The sequence below is a fragment of the Carcharodon carcharias genome, chromosome 7 (genome assembly GCF_017639515.1).
Source record: "Carcharodon carcharias isolate sCarCar2 chromosome 7, sCarCar2.pri, whole genome shotgun sequence".
NCBI classification, from domain to species: Eukaryota; Metazoa; Chordata; class Chondrichthyes; order Lamniformes; family Lamnidae; genus Carcharodon; species Carcharodon carcharias.
In genome coordinates this window covers 170,443,414-170,457,087 of record NC_054473.1, presented here as the reverse complement: position 1 = coordinate 170,457,087, position 13,674 = coordinate 170,443,414, and the positions used below count along the sequence as shown (strand labels likewise).

At 38.8% G+C, this 13,674-nt stretch overlaps 1 protein-coding gene across 5 annotated transcripts in view; it reads left to right on the top strand.

Annotated features, from left to right (window-relative positions):
* zdhhc7 (zinc finger DHHC-type palmitoyltransferase 7) overlaps nucleotides 1-13,190 on the top strand; it is an 84,045-nt gene extending 70,855 nt beyond the window's left edge. For all 5 annotated transcript variants that reach the window (XM_041192178.1, XM_041192177.1, XM_041192179.1 and 2 more), the window contains 3 exons: nucleotides 5,423-5,504; nucleotides 9,210-9,340; nucleotides 12,165-13,190. In XM_041192178.1, the coding sequence (XP_041048112.1) occupies nucleotides 5,423-5,504; nucleotides 9,210-9,340; nucleotides 12,165-12,341 (390 nt within the window). In that variant the 3' untranslated portion in view covers nucleotides 12,342-13,190. The remainder of the gene's footprint in view (nucleotides 1-5,422; nucleotides 5,505-9,209; nucleotides 9,341-12,164) is intronic.
* The last annotated feature ends 484 nt before the right edge of the window (nucleotides 13,191-13,674 follow it).

Genomic DNA, 13,674 nt, shown 5'->3' with positions numbered 1-13,674 from the left:
GCTCTGCGCTTTGATTTTGAGTGGTCATGTAGAAACTCTCCAAAAGTTTCTTGTCTCTTCAAAAGTGTTAAGTTCTTTCCTGAGCCCTTCAAGAATTAATCTACCTTCATTATCTCTAGACTTGATTACTTCAACACACTCCTGGTCAGCCTGCCATATTCTACCATCCATAAACTTGGCATCATCTGAAATTCTGCTGCCCATGTCCTAACTCTCACCAAGTCCCATTCACCCATCGCCCCTGCCCTCATTGACCGTTTAAACAGTAACTCAATTTTTAAATTCTCACCCTTGTTTTCAGCTCTCACTATGGTGTCTCCCTCACTATCTCTGTAATCTTCTCCAACCCCGCCCTCCGAGATATCATTGCTAAGACCCTAAGGTCCCATAACTCCCTCCCTAAGCCTCTTCACTGCTCTACCTTTTTATAAGAATCTCCTTAAAATCCACCTTTGTGCCAAAACTTTTGATCATCTGTTCTAATATCTTCTTATATGGCTCGGTGTAAAACTTTTCTATATCATGCTTCTGTGAAGCACCTTGGGATGTTTATTATATAAATAAAATAATTAGCATTATCGAATCACCCATGTATCAGTTGCTGCAGCAAATATCTGACACTGAAACGATGGATGGAATGGCATCCTTCTGTGCTGTAAATTTCTGTTCTTATTTTTGCATGACCTGTAATTTGAAACTCAACGACAACAAATAAGAAAGAATTTCTATTCACCTGCATCTTGGCTCTTGAGTAAGCATGCTATAGATTGTGTGCAAAATCAGTAGTACATACCTAAGCACCAAAGCTCGGGAGAGCCAATGCAAGTCAGCAAGGACAGGTGATGAGTGAATGGGACTTGGAGAGAGTTAGGACATAGGCAGCAAAGTTTTGGATGGTGCCAAGTTTATGAACGGTGCAAAACACTGGGGCCCATGCTGTAAGGGGACCCGGGCTCATATCTTCAAATGGACACAATGTAGATACAATAAAGGCAAAATGCACACGCCTGATAACAAGGCAACATTACAAAGTACGGCCTGCGCAGACTTGAGGGACGTCATTTGCAGCTGGGCAGTGCAAGACACTTGTTAACTCGTCAGCTGAGGGGAAGTGATGAGACGAGTGGAGGGAGCGAATGGTGTTAGTGGCAAGGACCACAGCAAAGCTGCTAGTGTCTATGAGTAAGTCGGTGAGGGAAGGCCAAAAAAAAGATGAACAGTTATCCCTCAGCTCAGTCCAAAGGGATTCCATCTGGGCTCCTTTTGTATTTAAATTCTTTCTTTAATGCTGTAATATTAGGATTGATATCTATCCCAGTGATCTGGCTATGCAAGTTCTGCACAACAGATTTCCACTGGCTTGTCATAATAAATGGACTCTAGGTACTTGGAAGTCCAAACAACTGAAAGCAGTTTCTAGTCATTTCAGTGCTGAAATCCAATTCAGGCCAAGTTCCTTGTACTCACTCAGCTACCTTTATGGTTTTATTTTAATGTGACTTTTCCCTCAAGCCTGTAACCTTGAAGTTAACTAAAACAATGGCACAACATTTGTACCAGTTTTCAATTAGCTAGTTTTCAAAGCTATGTTAAAACCCTGTCATGGTAAAACTAGACAAAATAGTTATTTTTTGCTACCATTCCCCTAGTACATTAACTCTCCCATCAGAACATCTAATTGTACTTTGAAAAACCCTTTTTTTCATTCGTTCATGGGGTGTGGTGGGCATTGCTGGCTAGGCCAGCATTTATTGTCCATCCTTAATTACCCATGTTCAGAGGGCATTTAAGAGTCAACCACCTTGCTGTGGGTCTGGAGCCGCATGTACGCCAGACCAGATTCCTTCCTTAAAGGACATTAGTGAACCAGATGGGTATTTTACAACAATCAGCAATGTTTTTGTGGTCATCACCAGACTTTTAATTCCAGATTTTTATTGAATTCGAATTTCACCACCTGCCTGGTGGGACTAGAACCTAGATCCCCAGAGTATTACAGAGTTAACGTTTCGAGTCCGTTTAACTCTTCTTCAGAAGAAGAGTCATACAGATTTGAAAAGTTAACTCTCTCTCAGGCTGTCAGTCCTCCTGAGTTTTTTTCCAGCATTTTTTGCTTTTGTTTCAGATTTCCAGCATCCGCTGTATTTTGCCTTTATCCCCAGAGTATTGCCTTGGATCTCTGGAACACTAGCCCAGTGACAATACCACTATGCCACCGTCTCCCCTAGGAGCCTCTATTAACCTGTTTGGTAGACTGTTCTGTTTTTTACTCTGAAAGGAATGTAATCTTAACTTGTGTTTTCTTTAGATTTGCTTTTAATTAATTTCTATTTTATGTCCTCTAGTTCTTCGTTCTTAGCATGCATTGCAGTAACAATCTGGGTGCATCTTACCTATAGTAATTAATATTTTGCATACATCAATGAGGTATTCCCTTTAATCATTTCTTCCTAGACTGTAAAACATAAGCCTCCTTAATCTTCCCTCATAGCTTATTCACTCTGACTTGGTCTGGCAATGTGTGAGCACAGCCTTTGTAGAGCAGTTGTAATGAATGCAATGAGCTTGCTTAAGAATTCTCACTTTTGTCAGTTTTTCCTTTGCCATCAGTTTGCTTCAGCAAAGATCGTTAGGAGTGAGAGTTATGGTAAAATAGTGATATTTTGTTACGACTGGTCTCTGGGCGAGGCCCCCCAATTTGTTATGATTCGGACAAGGTACCCCAAATTGTTATGCTGCCGGGTGAGGAGGGATAAACTTGCTCCCTTTCTTTATTCAACCCCCTCAGTTGGTGGCAACAAGGTTAATTTAAAAAAAATTCCTTCCCTCATGGATACCTTTTCCCAGTCCAAATGTACTTATGTTTTAAAAGGAGCCAATTTAACCAGGCTTTCTTGTGTTAAAGAAAGTGAGAGTTTATTATAGTTACTAAACACGAGAGAAGAAATAATAAAAATGCAGCACACATACACACAGGTTAGAAGTTAGAAATTGAGTCCAAAAATAAAAGTTAAAAAGATATACATATCAGCCCTTTGGCTTGTCCGTGAGGAGTAGATGGTGAAACATTGCGGCCGTTAATTTGAAGTGATTCCGGTAGAGCTGACTTTGGCCGTTGAGCATTTGGTTTGGAGATTCTTGGTTCTGCAGGCTAGCTGAAAGGAGTTGTCCTGTTTCCTTTTCGACTGTGGCTTTGCTGACTTGTGGCTTGCTTCCAGCAGTCAGAGAGAAAGGACTTTTTACCTGCCAGCACAGGGATGCACAGTTGGTGTTCTTCAGCTGTGACCTTCACAGCGCGCACACACACCAGAGCAGAACCCCAGACTACCACACAGAACAAAGGTTGCAGTTGGCTTTTTTAAACCCCTTTCCTTGTGTATTCCTGGAAGGGATAAAACAAACATGTCTTTCGTCCAGATCTATTTTCTTTTCAACTCAATTCATGTTCATAGTCTGGGATATAACTCAGCAGGAGGTGGTTTCAGTTGAGATGGTAATCATTTTCCATTACCTCCGCAACCACAGGAGGTTACAGTTTAGTTTGCATTGTATATTTTTCTTTGAAGTGCCTCTGAAGTAGGCTGTGTCACAGCTTTTAGGTGTGACATTCTGTTCTCTCAACTAGTTTGTCAAGTATTCCGCATAGGAATTTTCCAGCAAGTGTTTACCTTAGAGTCTCAGCCAGTTTTTGCTTGTATGCCCCTTTTTTTAAAAAAATATGTCTTACTTAGAAGTTCAATATATCCATAAGGATCCGTGGTCATGACAATATAAATATAATTTTAAAAAAAGCAAGCGCCATGCTGGCAGACAGGGGCTGGCGAGGCAGATGGTGGCAGGAGGTAGCAGCAGGTGGCGGGGGGCTTTCACCTTCTCTCCGCAGGCTCCTACAATCTCACAGGCTCCACTGCCAGCCTTCGTCACTAATAAACTTTCTACTCAGCACTGACGCAATCCTAAAATCCCTCCCACCTCCCAGACTCTGTGCTTGTGAGGTTGGAAGCCAAGATGGGGTGCGGTGACTGGATCTGTCTCTGTGCCATCCACCGGCCTTAGTTAATGTGTTAGACCAAATGCGAAAAGGCTCTCCCCCCTAAAAGTGACTTGTAGGTTTATTTATCTCTTTTTATATAAAATGAAAGGCAGCTTTTCAGATTGTGTTTAATCATATTAAATATCTGAGTGTGGGGCGAAGTAAGAGCTTTTCTGAGTATAAAGTATTGGTGCAAAGCTTTGTGTGGGAAAAATAAGTTACATTGTTTTTCTCGCCATTACTATTTGAACTGCATTTGATGCAGATTTTACTACAATTGGGGATGGTGGGGGAGGGTAGGAATAAGAGGCGCAGAAACAGGAGAAGCATCAGGGCCCTTGATTTCTCTCCCTGGCCCTGCTAAGCATCAATGTACACAGTTAGTACTAATTTAGTGTAGATATAATTTTCCCATTCTCCTTCCCAGCTCTCACAAAAATATCATTAATTAGATCTAAAATCAGAGACTAAAGCATGTAAAATGGCACTCTCTGAGCAGTTAACAGAAATATTCTTTAGGATCTCAGCACCTCCCTAGGACTGATGAAACTAGAATACATATCTGTCAATTTGGAATAATCAAAATGGAGGGGTTTTTTTTGGCTGGCCCATTTTAAATTTAACAAATTATTTGCGTAATGATTCAGCATCAATTGGGCAATCTTGTTTAAAAATGGGTATTTGCAGGTCATTGGTTAAAAAATTGGCCAATTCTTTGGAGTGATACAAGATATAAAACAAGATCTGCCTCTATTATCCGGATAATTCACAATGCCATGTGCCTACAGGGAGACAGGCTTGAAGAGAAGAATGTTGTGACCTATCTCCATCCCCTACTATTGCAAAATTGTGCCTTTAAACTGAACCTAGGTTTTTTACTGTTGTCACGATATGAAAAAAATTTGTGTTTCTTACCTTTCTCTTTGAATGCAAATTATCCCTGTATGTTGTACAATTAACCACAGTGGTTGTTTTTGCTTTACAGGACAGTAGTATCACATGAAATCAGGTGTTGGCTAGTTTACATTCTTAACAATGCACCGGTGGCAGAATATGTGTAGCATATGAAGCATTTTTACCATTTTCTAGCAATTACAGCAATTTTTCTGTGTACTCTAATAAGTAAACCTTTTTTTTACTGTCATAGAGCAGACTAACCTTTTTAACTAACATATAGACAGTGCGCTAATTCGTGGGGATCCATATCTGAGTCATTGCTAAACCAGCTTGTGAACCAAATAAGTAAGAAGCTTTGGGGGTGTGAATGCAGTTTTGACCTTGGAGTGTATTGAATCAATCTGATCCTGGCTTTGCTGACTTATCATGCTCGATGATGATGCTGATTGTGACAGACATTATGCAATAACATTTCTCTCCATTCATTTACAGATGTACATAGCACTAATTTCAGTCCATGCACTGATACTGTGCTGCGTCCAATTTTTCTTCTGTATCAGAGAGCAGTGGAATGGTGAGTAATCACATTTGCTCAGAAAGATGTTTTGTATCTAACAGCAGCAAATTAAGGGATGATAAATGAATGGTTCAATACTTTTCCTCCAAAAATGGCTGAATTTACCAACATCATCTTGTCAGTTTGATCAGGTTTGTTTGCTGTTTGTACTTAACCTCGTCCCATGTATTATTTTAACCAACTTTGAATATCCGACTGAATTTGTGCTCTTAACTTTGGGGAGGTTGTGTGAGTTCAGCAGACTGATACTCATGCAGTGAAAATATTATATCTGACCTTTGCTGAGGTAAACGGGAGGAATATGTGATCAGAGTTGAAAGAAATTCTAGACCATTCATTCAAATTTCTGTACCTTTTTAACCTAGAAGGATAATTACACTATTTTTTTGTTTGGCTGAAATTTTTCTTCAAATAATCCATGCCGCTGTATCTTATTAACTTATGCTTCTCCAAATAAGAATTAAAATAGTGGGTTTCAAGGAGAATCTTAAAGGAGGAAATGGCAAGGCAGGAGAAGGGATTTATGGAAAAATTCCAGAACATGGGACCTAAACGGTTGAAGGTGTGAACACCAATAATGCGGCAAAGAGAAGCAGAGAAGCATGATAGACCAGTCAGAGAAACGGAGCGTTCTGGAAGAGGGTTGCAGAGCTGGGGAAGGTTACAGAGATAGGGAGTGATAAAGGCATGACGTATTCAAACACAAGGGTGATAATTTAAAATTAGTTTGTTGTGAGAAGTGATTTTGCATGCTTTGAGATGTATTAAGGGCAAAAAAATGAGGCGCAAAGTGAAATGGGCCACTGATTCGCTATCAGCCCATTTTGCGCTTCCGGCTTTAACCAATTTCAGCCCCATATACAGTTTCCATTGGGTAAAAGGTAAACATTTGTAATTGTCTGATGCACTTTAGATGCTTCTAAATTGCTATTTTACTATATCTTCAGTTGAGTTAAAACAGAAGATTGCCCGAATAGACCCCAAACCTTTTAGAATAGTGAAATAACAAGATGTCTCATATGACCATATATATTACTTGTTTATTTCTTGACCTCTGTATAATATATTTGAGCATCCTTAAATCAGTATGTGGGATTTTGACTCAAACTGTATAAGATGTTACTTTAAGACTAATTAATTTAATGGGCATGTTTAGATACTATCTAAGATTGAAGTTGGGATCACTTGGGCTATTTTTTTCATTTTTAGGGTGACTTTTTTTTCATTTCTATGTAGTTTTTTCCATTTAGTTCAGAAATTTGTTAAACACTATCTCAACTATTTTCAGAATATAGTTATACAATTGGAAGAAGTCTTCAAGTAGTCATTTGGTGGTACAGAACTTGAGTATTGCTGAAAAAAGAGACATACTATTGAAGCTTTTCTTCTTGCACTCATCAGGACAGCTTTGCAAGATAAACTAAAAGTAAAGTAAACAACACTTTATACTGCATGAGAAGAGAGTGCTGATTAGTCGGCAAGTGGACTCTGATTGCTAGACGCATTGCCATGGAGAATGCAGCAGAGAACTGTTAACTGCCAAACTCGTGTTTCAAATTCAAACCAGGCAGGTCCTCGCATTACTCCTTTTCCAACTAAGGACACCTTTTCCTGGTCCATTCCTCATGGCAATGCCTTGACCAATCAGAGGCGACCTGCCTGATTTGAATTTGAAACAAAAGCTTGGCAGTTAACTGTTCTCTGCTGCATTCTCCATGGCAATCCCTCTACCAACCAGAGTCCCCTTGCCAACCAATCAGCACTCTCTTCTCATGCAGTATAAATTGTTGTTCCCTTTACTGTTGCTTTAGCTTGCTGATGAGTGCAAGACAAAAAGCTTTGATGATATGTTTCTTTTTTTCAGCAATGCTTAAGTCATCAAGTGGTAAATCATTTTCTAGAAATAGATGTCTGACTTCGCATTGTGCCCAATACTTCAAATAAACCTGATTTTTGGCCATTGGATGCCAGCTATGCACCCATAGATACCTTGTTTTAAAGTTGAAGCATTGAAACCATGTTAAGTAGTGTTCTGAGTCTAATTAATTGTGGGTTCCACAGCTACATTAAAATGTTGAACCCATTAGCTTCAAAGGAGTAGTAATAACAGGATGCAGTGGAGCAAACATTTGCTGGTTGACAAGCTATCATTCGTTAACACTAACAAGGAGCCCTGAGTGTGCAGTTACGACCAAAACAAAGTAATTAATTTTTGGTAACCCAGAAGAGAACCTTTTACCATTATCAATTCATCATTATTATTATCATTATTAATTCCAAATGCAGCAAAACCTGGACAATATCCAGGCTTGGGCTGACAAGTGGCAAGTAACATTCATGCCACGGAAGTCTCAGGCGATGACTATCTCCAACAATAGAGAATCTAACCATTGCCCCTTGACGTTCAATGGCATTACCATCACTGAAACTCCCACTATCAACATCCTGAGGGTTACCATTGACCAGAAACTGAACTGGACTAGTCATATAAATACTTTGGCTACACGAATAGGTCAGAGGCTAGGAATCCTACAGCAAGTAACTCACCTCCTGACTCCCCAAATCCTGTCCACCATCTGCAAGGCACAAGTCAGGAGTGTGATGAAATACTTCCCATTTGCCTGGATGCGTGCAGCTCCCACAACACTCAAGAAGCTTGACACTGCCTAGGACAAAGCAGCCCACTTGATTGACACCACATCCACAAACATTCACTCCCCCTTCCACTAATGCATAATAGCAACAGTGTATACCATCTACAAGATGCACTGCAGGAATTCACCAAGGCTCCTTAGCATCTTCCAAACCCATGACTACTACCATCTAGAAGGACAAGAGCAGCAGATAGGTGGGAACACCACTACCTGGAAGTTCCCCTCAAAGTCACTCACCATCCTGACTTGGAAATAGATCGCCGTTCCTTCACTGTTACTGGGTCAAAATCCTGGAACCTCCTTCCTAAAAGCACTGTGGTATAACTACACCACATGGACTACAGTGGCTCAAGAAGGCAGCCCACCCACCACCAGCTCAAGGGCAACTAGGGATGGGCAATAAATGCTGGCCCAGCCAGTGAAGCCCACATTCGATGAATGAATTAAAAAAAAAACTGAAATACAACAGCATTCTTTTGTATTTAATAACTAATGAGATAAAGTATCACGGTCAATTTAAATTTAATACAGTAAGAGGACAGGCAAGGCTTCTTTTTCATCTGAAGTTTTACCAAAATTAGTTTGCTAACTCAAATGAGACTGCTATTAAAAATATGTGCTGTAAATTTTAAAAATCTACAAGTTATGACTAAGGTTTAGAAGATCACTCCAACTACATTACATTCCTAAACACTAGCTACAAAGACCACCTGATAGTTCGGAAACTCTTAAGAATAAAATAAAACTGTGGAAAATAAATCTTTGGTATACCTACTGAATACAGAGGAATATGTTCCAATTGGCTTTTATGACTGACGTTTTGGCAAAATGTACGTTGAATAAGTAAAAAAGCCTGTTGAGAACTCCAAAATTTATAAGTGCAACTGCTTATGATGTTCATTACTTTTCTTCGTATGAAGGTCATTAATTAAAGCTTTTGTTAATTACTGCTGCTTTAATTGTGTAAAAGAAAAGTGATAACATGTCGAATCCACTATTATTGTATAATTTGTAGGCTATTTTGATAATGAGATGTTTTCCTCCACAGAATGCAGTGGCTTCTCGCCTCCAGTAACTGTAATCCTAATCATCTTTTTGTGCCTTGAGGGAGTTCTGTTTCTCACGTTCACCTCAGTAATGTTTGGCACGCAGCTTCACTCAATATGCAATGACGAGACGGTATGTTTTTTTCGTAATTTTAGAAATTTGTGCATACAATATGTTTTGATTACACAAAAGCAGTTGAAGAAATCCAAGTTAAATGTCAGCAGAAAGAGAACTTGTGGTCTTTGCTTCTATTTGCATTTCTCTAAAAGGGACACAATTTTTATTTGCATGATTCTGATGTAAGATACATTTTACCCTTAGCTTTGCTATTTCAATTTCAGTTCAAAATGTACTTTGATGCTTTTCTGCTGTGTAAGTTCAAAGCTTGTAGCACTGAACTGTGCAATCTAGGAAGATTCCAATTTCTTGTCTGCCAGGAGTTGGCTCCTTTGGCAGTACTAATACTATAATTAATATTAGAGACCTGAGTATAGGTGGGAGAGAAACAAATTGCTGAGCACAATTCAGTGGCCTATGCTAGAAGAAGCATGTGTGAGAATTAAGTTGAGTTTCTCTGTTATGCTGCGCCACAGTCTGATAATGTGCTGATATGTTTTAGGGTTAAAAGCTCCAGTAAAGATTAAAAACACACAAATACATATCATTATATAGTTGGAACGCCAAAGATTATTTCTAAAATCAGTGAAGAGTACAAATAAAAATCTCGAGTTTCACAAAAGCGCAGATAAAACCAAAGGCATCAGCTTTAGTTCTGTTGGTAGCAGTCTCGCCCGAGTCAGAAAGTTGTAGGGTGAAGTCCCATTCCAGAGTCTTGAGGATATAACCTAGGCTGATATTTCAGTTCATTACAGTATAGAGAGACTGCAGCACTGTCAGAGGAGATCTGTCAACGTGAAACCGAGGCCCCATCTGCCCTCTTAGGTGAACACAAAGGATCCCATGGTACTACTTTGAAGAAAAGCCCGGCACACTATGTCTTGGTCAGTATTTATCGTTCAACCAGCATCACTAAAACAGATTATCAGTAGAAATGATGGAACTGCATGCCATGGTGCACCTGACACTGTAAATAATAACAACTTTTGAAAAAAAGGTCCATACCACTTTATCCGCCTTCCCTGAAAAAAATTGCTTCTCATGCTCAATCTTGTAGTCAATCCAATGGAATCAGAATGTCAAGACTACCGAGTAAAGTACTATATTAGTGCTAGAATGCATGATGTTCTTGAACAGCATCAATTACAAGTGACTTCCTTCATCAGTTACTGGGCTTAAACTAAAACCTTAAAGGGCTGTAATCAGCAATGTTTCACTTGTCAAGCAGACTCTCTTGTTTAGAAATCCACAATGGCCCCATCAGTTAATATGTTGAATACTGAGCCAGAGAGTAAGAAGATACTAGATCTAATCCCCAGTGTGTGTTGAGACAGCTGACCTTAGCCAAGCATTAGCACAATTAGCTTTAGCTTCTCTGGTCTTAGTAGCAAGGTCAGGCAAGATTCCAAGCCCTACTCGGCGCATTCAGGTGAAGAAATTGCTGTGCCATCATTTTTTTCTCCCAACGCAGTCAGAACAGAAGCATCATTCCAATATGTAGGTATTCATAATTTTGAGTGATTACACTTCACCCAGAGCAATTTAAACCATCTCAACACTTACTTGTTTCCTGTGGGACCAGGACCCAAAGCAAAATGTTAATAAATAGAAAAATGGTTAGTTGCAAGGCAAATGCTCCATATTAGAATCCAGCTCTATTTTCCCCTCCTCACCCAAGCCCCCCGTCCTCAGAAGGAAGAAGCTCAGGGGACAATTCAAAAATTAATACATACGTTCCATGGCTATTTCCTGAGCATCTCTCAGTCAGATTCCAGTCACCCCTATATATAAGCTACCACATAGAACAATCCTATTGTGTTGCTGAAAAGAGAGACATGTGCTGAAACTTTTTATCTTGCACTCATCAGGACAAACACTAGAATGCCAAATTTCAAACACTCAAAAATTTATACTACAGGAGAAGAGGGTGCTGATTGGTTGACAAGTCAACTGATTGGCCACGACATTGCCATGGAGAAAGCAATGGGGTACCATAAGCTCCTAAACTCTGTTATTCAAAAAAGGCGCAAGATTTGAATATATTCCTTCTGTTTTCAGAGAATGGGTCTCTGCGTATGAATGTATGTTGCTTCTAGCTAGTGTAAATGAGTTACGTTACGAGCTGAACTGAACATCTTAAATTGGTTGTTCATGTAGCTATGAGCATACTCAATCTTGATGTATTTATGCAACATTAGAGTCTAGATTTAATTAGCCAAGGCATAGCATTGATCTTGGCAGATAAGTCCCAATAGCTGGTGCTGTGGCTCCTATGCTGGGAGCCCTCTACCCGTCTGAATTAATGCCAGTTGGGTAAGTTTCTATTGTGCATGGAGACTACAAAATGAATGAAGAAAAAAGATTATACAGCATAATCAGTCAGGTTTTGAAGGCACTTAATTTTTCACATGCTCATAATAGGATAAAGTAGATTTCAGTGTAGTTTTAGGGCATAACAAATTGGTCCATTGATATGGATCATGATGGTGCAGTGTTTTGCCATGTTTTTCAAATGCTAAACCACATTTCTACAACGCTTGGAGGATGTAAATCATTAAAGACTGCAGAAGACAAATGAATCAGTTTGGTTATCGATCTTTCTCAAATCAAACTTTCACTGGCGCCCAAAATTTCTATGGAAGCAAGGACAGTTTAGAAAATAACAGTAACGCACCAATATCCTATCTCCATTTTAAACAACTAGATTGATTCCCCTGCTGAATGCTGGTTGAGGGCAGAAGGGTGGATGAAGGAGCAAAATATCAAGCTGGGTTCTAATTTAGAGCATTTGCCTATTGTGCAATCACACTAATCAGTGCATCTTTTGTCTATTGTGCAGGAAATTGAACGATTAAAAAATGAAAAACCAACTTGGGAAAGGAAGCTACGATGGGAGGGAATGAAGAATGTTTTTGGAGGACAACCCTCATTTCTGTGGATTAATCCTTTCTCAGGCATTAGAATTAGACGACTCATTCCCAGAGCAATGAAGGGAGGAGCGGAATTCGCTGTTTGATTCTGATGAAGAACATTTTTGAAAAAGTAATCTTTCTAATATTAAAATAAAATTAGCACAAGACTTAGTTCCTTTCTACGTACTGCCTCCTAAGGTACTATGGATTAAATAAATGCTGCCTGCTAAAATTGAACATAGTAACCTAATTATGAGCAAATTTCGTGAAGTCTGGAACTAGTGAACTGACAGAAATCTCCCATCAGCCATCAAAAGAATGGATTCCAAAAATCAAACTGTAGCTTTGAATAGGCAGTTATGCGTCCTAATTCTCTACTGTATAAACCACTGCATAGTTGCTCATCTTGCAGTATTGCATCAATGTAACATTTGTGACATAATCCCAAATATTTGGACGTAAACCGCGATGCGATTGATGTTAATTTAGTGACATTGGTTGAAAATGTTTTTTTTTTAACATAAAATGTGTATTCCATTCCATTCAATCCTTTACTCCCCGTTTGAACAATGTGTTCAGGCATTGTATTTACAAAATTGTTACATATGATAAACTGTATAAGTTAGAATTGAATAATTTCTTTAATCTGTTTTTATATTTTTTTATATATATATATATATATAAAGGGAACTTTAAAGAAGGGGAAACATTATTTTTTCAGTTCATGTACTTTTTTTTATTTCAGGAAAGTTTCTTTCCCTCTGTCTGTGGCATGGGTGGGTGTGCACTGTTTTCTCAATAATCCGAAGTTTACCCTGAACGTAATCACATTTTTTTAATTTTATTTATTATTTTGTTGAAATGCACAGATGAATTGTAAGTGTAATATTGTTGATGGCTGTTTCTAAAATTGATATAAAATATCTTCACAACAAATCTCCAATTCAGTTGAATATAGAATGATTGTTTGGTGTAAGGATAGAGCAAGTTTTACTCATTGTTTCTAATCCTCTGAAACATAAAAAAAGTTGAAAACCAACACGGGTGCAATGATTTAATTTTTCATTGTTTGTGAAGCCTCAGTGTTCCTAAATGGTTCAACTATAATAAGAATGTGCTCTGTTTTGCCATATAATTTTTGTGACCTCAAGGATGAAACCGCCATTCTGAAATTTAGATCAGAAAGTATGATCCTGCAGACTGCTAGACTTTCGGTCCAATTATTTTTCAGCTGTACCAAAGCTTTCCAAAAATACAATTAAAGTTTTAGCAGGTGGGAAATAATTAGTGTTTGATTTCTGCCACTAAGATGGAAAACCTAGTGTAGCAATTGGTCCCCATATAATTATAAAACATATAGGAGGGCGAAGTTTTCTACTAGCAGAATGTGGTGGCATAGATTGAGTATTAAATGTCATTTATGACTCTAGAAAGCTG